General features: G+C 34.7%; 1 protein-coding gene across 1 annotated transcript in view; it reads right to left on the minus strand.

Annotated features, from left to right (window-relative positions):
• Positions 1–2,899: 2,899 nt before the first annotated feature.
• LOC106476631 (cyclin-T2-like) overlaps positions 2,900–4,649 on the minus strand; it is a 4,367-nt gene continuing 2,617 nt past the window's right edge. The window contains exon 4 of the mRNA XM_013937274.2: positions 2,900–4,117. Within this exon, the coding sequence (XP_013792728.1) occupies positions 2,900–4,117 (1,218 nt within the window). The remainder of the gene's footprint in view (positions 4,118–4,649) is intronic.

Here is a 4,649-nt window from a genome sequence, read left to right on the forward strand (position 1 = left end):
CAGTTATCTTGACACCATCTTTTACAGAATTAGTTAGTGTTCCAGCAGTTATCTTGACACCATCTTTTACAGAATTAGTTAGTGTTCCAGAAGTTATCTTGACACCATCTTTTACAGAATTAGTTAGTGTTCCAGATCTAAAACTATTGGACATTTTCTCAATGCGTGGACTTCTTCGTTTGGAGCTTTTAAATTTCTCATGAGTAGTTTCTTGACTACTTTGGCATTTTGAGTCCAGACTGTTATGATTTTTATACATGATGTTAAGGTCAATATTTACCTGGCTACACACGCTTGTCCCATTACTGTGATATTTTAGTTCAGATAAAGTTAAAACAGACCCTACAACCTTGTATCACGTGCTTTGTTGGTTTACATTAAGAAATATTGCTAGTGCACACGTTCCATACAAAATTTCCAATTTTATTGTTCTGGGAATATAATGTGAGGTGTAAAATTCTTTATTTTGACTTCAAACACTTAGAATATTTTCAATTCATGAACAAGCCAATAGGAGTGTCCCACCCTCTTCTTCGATCTCACGTACAACACGATACTTATTATTGGTAAACTATAAAATATTTCTGTGGTAAACAATGATTAGGTTTAACTCGTATAGTAATGGAATTACGTCTCGTTTGGTCAGTGTCGTCTCTGGATTAACCAGGTTCTTTTCTACTCTATATACTGTATCAGTTCACTAACTGCCTTATCACAAGGTTCTCCTTAGTTTCGACTGCTTTTAAACCAGAAGTTTTACAATGAAGGTAATCCACACGTTTAAAAATTTAAGGTTTTGACATTTAGTAGGCTACAATATAAGGGCTATGACCACCCCAACCCGCACATTACAAGGTTATCTATAACTATGGTAGGTACTCAGGTTTCGTGTATACAATATTTAACAGACAAAAATGTTTGTGTCTGACTTGGCTGATGGCATAACGGATTATCTCAAATATTTAAATGAACACCGAGTTGAAAGCTCTAAAATCATCCAATAGTTATTAAATACATATGGAAAGTGTGTGTAAGATACTGTGGTTTGTTTGTTGTTGCACAAAAGCTAACTGTGCTGTATCCACCAGGGGTATCGAAACACAGTTAAAAGCCACTGAGCTACTGGGGGGGCTAATATGGCGATGTGTAAATCACATTCATACAGGGTGAGTACTGAACCTTCAATTCTACAATTAGTGAGTGTTCATACGTGTCACAGATGTTGGGCACTCAGGCATTGAGTGGAAAGACAACACTTATAAACTATCATTCCTGTTTTATGGTACTTCTACCGGAACTCAATCAATTCATCCATTTATGTCTCAGCCAGAATTATATAACTCAGTCTCTAACTAATATATTTAACAGTATCTCATCATGACGTTTAATTATTCTGAAATTGGACATAATCAGTTCATTCATGAAGTTTAATAATTTTATTAATAGATACATTTAAACGTGGCACTGTATACCAGAACTCTGGTATGGTTGAATCATATAAACACATAATAACAGCATCTCAACATAATTTCAATATCTGCTCTTTTATTAACTCACAAAATATAAACAAAAAAAAAGCTGACTTAACCTTTAATTCTTCATATTTGTAAAGATTTTTTTACATGTGAGCTTAGCATCACGAAGGTTTCAAATACAACTCTAGTATTACAGATTTTAAATAAAACATACTCACAAAAAATATTATACAATATTTTTATTAAATATTTGTCACCACTATTACTTCAAAAGTTTCTTCCAAGTCTCTCAAAAATTAACATTTTGTGCAAAAGTAAGCTTTTTTAAAAATTACTTTCAAAAGCTCCCGAATTATATTTCATCCAACCATATGATTACGTTTTCTACAGACCTTTTTTTTCAGAATCTCCTGAATTACTTTATGAACAAACTATATCAATGATCTTTCATCAAACTTCTTTTCATAAGCTCCAGAATTATTTCTTTAACAAACTATCAGTACACTTTCTTTAAAATTATTTTAGAAGCTCCTGAATTATTTTTGACAAACTATATCAGTAAGTTTCGAGTTTTTCAGAAGCTCCCGAATAATTTTTTACCAAGTATACCAGTAAGCTTTCTTCTAAATATTTTCAGAAGCTCCTGAATTATTTCTTTGATAAAGTATATCACACAATTTTAAACATACACCATCTTGGACTGGTGCTGAAATAATTTAACTTATGTACAAGATGCTTCACAAGATCACTGCAATAATTAATTGGTCAAATTTCCATATAAATAAAACGTGACCACTGACACCAAGATGTCACAAGCTAAGAGTCACAATGAAAGTAATCTTGGTGTTGAGCATGTTTAATTGTTTACGAGTTTGTTCAATGCAAGGTAAATGCCACAATCTAAGAGGAGTGGACCTCCAGCAAAGAAAACAAAACTAGAAAGTGGGACTATTACTGGAAATCATAATTGTTTCCTCTAATGATGACAGATCAAAACTAGAGGAATATTCCCTGAGACACTTCATTTGACAATATAAAATCCACTCTATTTCTGGTTTTCTGTCACCACGGGCCAAAAGAGAAGATAAGGTTAAACCGTGATCAAGAGTCTAACCATCTCTCTGGTTCTGGGAGTGAAACTGGTAGTCCAATAGCAGAAAGCTTGAAAATCAAAATACCCAAATCCAAGCTTTATTCTAATGACAAGCCATCAGTCACTCCAACAAACTCCTCTCCTGGGTCTAGTTTGAAATTGTAATTTCTAAAGATAGGATCAGTGGAAATTCTTACACTAAAACTACCCCAAAATGGATTCTCAGGATAATCGCAAACGGGAGCTCAGCCCAAAGGAATTGACTCATTTGCTACCTACAAAATTGTCGAAGTCTGACCGCCACACGTTTGGTACTGACAGACAAGAAGGATCAAGACTCTGACAGTGCTGAAATCTGACTGTCATACACCCAATACTGACAAACATAAAGGATCAAGACTCTGAGAGTCGATTCACGTGGGAGTGAAAGAACTCGGTTAATGGTTATTTTTAGACTAACTGGTTGGCTCGGGCTGCTTATATAATCAGTGGACTTCTCTTTTCCTGAACGTTTGTGTTTGTGTTTTTCATGATGTTTACGTTTGGAAGTTCTTTCTAAAAGTGTCCCAGAAGTTATCTTGACACCATCTTTTATAGAATTAGTTAGTGTTCCAGAAGTTATCTTGACACCATCTTTTACAGAATTAGTTAGTGTCCCAGCAGTTATCTTGACACCATCTTTTACAGAATTAGTTAGTGTTCCAGATCTAAAACTATTGGACATTTTCTCAATGCGTGGACTTCTTCGTTTGGAGCTTTTAAATTTCTCATGAGTAGTTTCTTGACTACTTTGGCTTTTTGAGTCCAGACTGTTATCATTTTTATACATGATGTTAAGGTCCTTATTTACCTGGCTACACACGCTTGTCCCATTACTGTGATATTTTGGTTCAGATAAAGTTGAAACAGACCCTACAACCTCAGAACCCTCCAACTTCATTATCGGAGGAAGCGAGGAACTTGTACTATGGGAAACAGACTGAACAAAGGTAGTAGACAGTTCTCGTTGCACATTACTTTCTGCCACCGAAGTGCCAACCATTTGAATGGTGGGAAGTTTTTGTATGAAATCCTTGCTAGAAGAATCATTACTAGAAAAGTCCTGAAATAAAGCATCATTACCACTAGAACTGCGTAGAAAAGAATTTGGATGATTGTGGACTAGCCTGTGCTCTTCATTAGACAGGATGCTGGAATGACATTTGATGTGACTTGGATAATTATTGGCTAACTGTCTGTTTTCAGATAAACTTTGAGAAACTGAACAAAAAGCTATACTTGGCTCTTGTTGCCCGTCGCTTTTCATCATTAAGTTCTCAGTTGGCATAGTCACATTTGTTACAAGATTCACATTGATGTGGGTCCTATGGTCTGTTAAGGACTGTCCATTTGTTGAGGGTTTAATAATCGCTTGTGGTCGAGAAACACTTGCAGAATTACAAAGTGCAGAGTCCTTTTTGCAGTCCTGAGAAGGCTTCTCAATCATCCGCACTGGTGTTCCTGTTTTAATGCATTCCACTTTGGGATGTTTCTCAGCAGAATGCACTTCCTAACAAGACAAGAAACCATAAATATGCTTAAAGAACATCAAACTTAGTTTGTCTGCTACAATTAACATAATTTTACATTCAGAACCAACTACCTCAAATTTTTCTAAATGTTTATGAAGTCAAGTCATCAATACTTTTATTAAAACATCACATCCACGTTTTTTATCTTCTACAAATCTTTTCCATCTTCTTATGAAAAACAAAAAAGCTTAGATTAATCTTTTGAGCATTTAATGACAAAAGTAAGATTTAAAATCATCAACAACGGAAATTTGAAAAGTCATAATTTCTCAGGCAGAATATTAGCACAATTCAAAATTAGTTGAATAACAAAGAGCAAAATCAAAAATAACTCGTGCCACAAACACAATCAAAAATAACTCGTGCCACAAACAACACAATCAAAAATAACTCGTGCCACAAACAACACAATCAAAAATAACTCGTGCCACAAACAACAGAATCAAAAATAACTCGTGCCACAAACAATACAATCAAAAATAACTCGTGCCACAAACAACAGAATCAAAA

Source organism: Limulus polyphemus, unplaced genomic scaffold, assembly GCF_000517525.1.
Source record: "Limulus polyphemus unplaced genomic scaffold, Limulus_polyphemus-2.1.2 Scaffold11063, whole genome shotgun sequence".
NCBI classification, from domain to species: domain Eukaryota; kingdom Metazoa; phylum Arthropoda; class Merostomata; order Xiphosura; family Limulidae; genus Limulus; species Limulus polyphemus.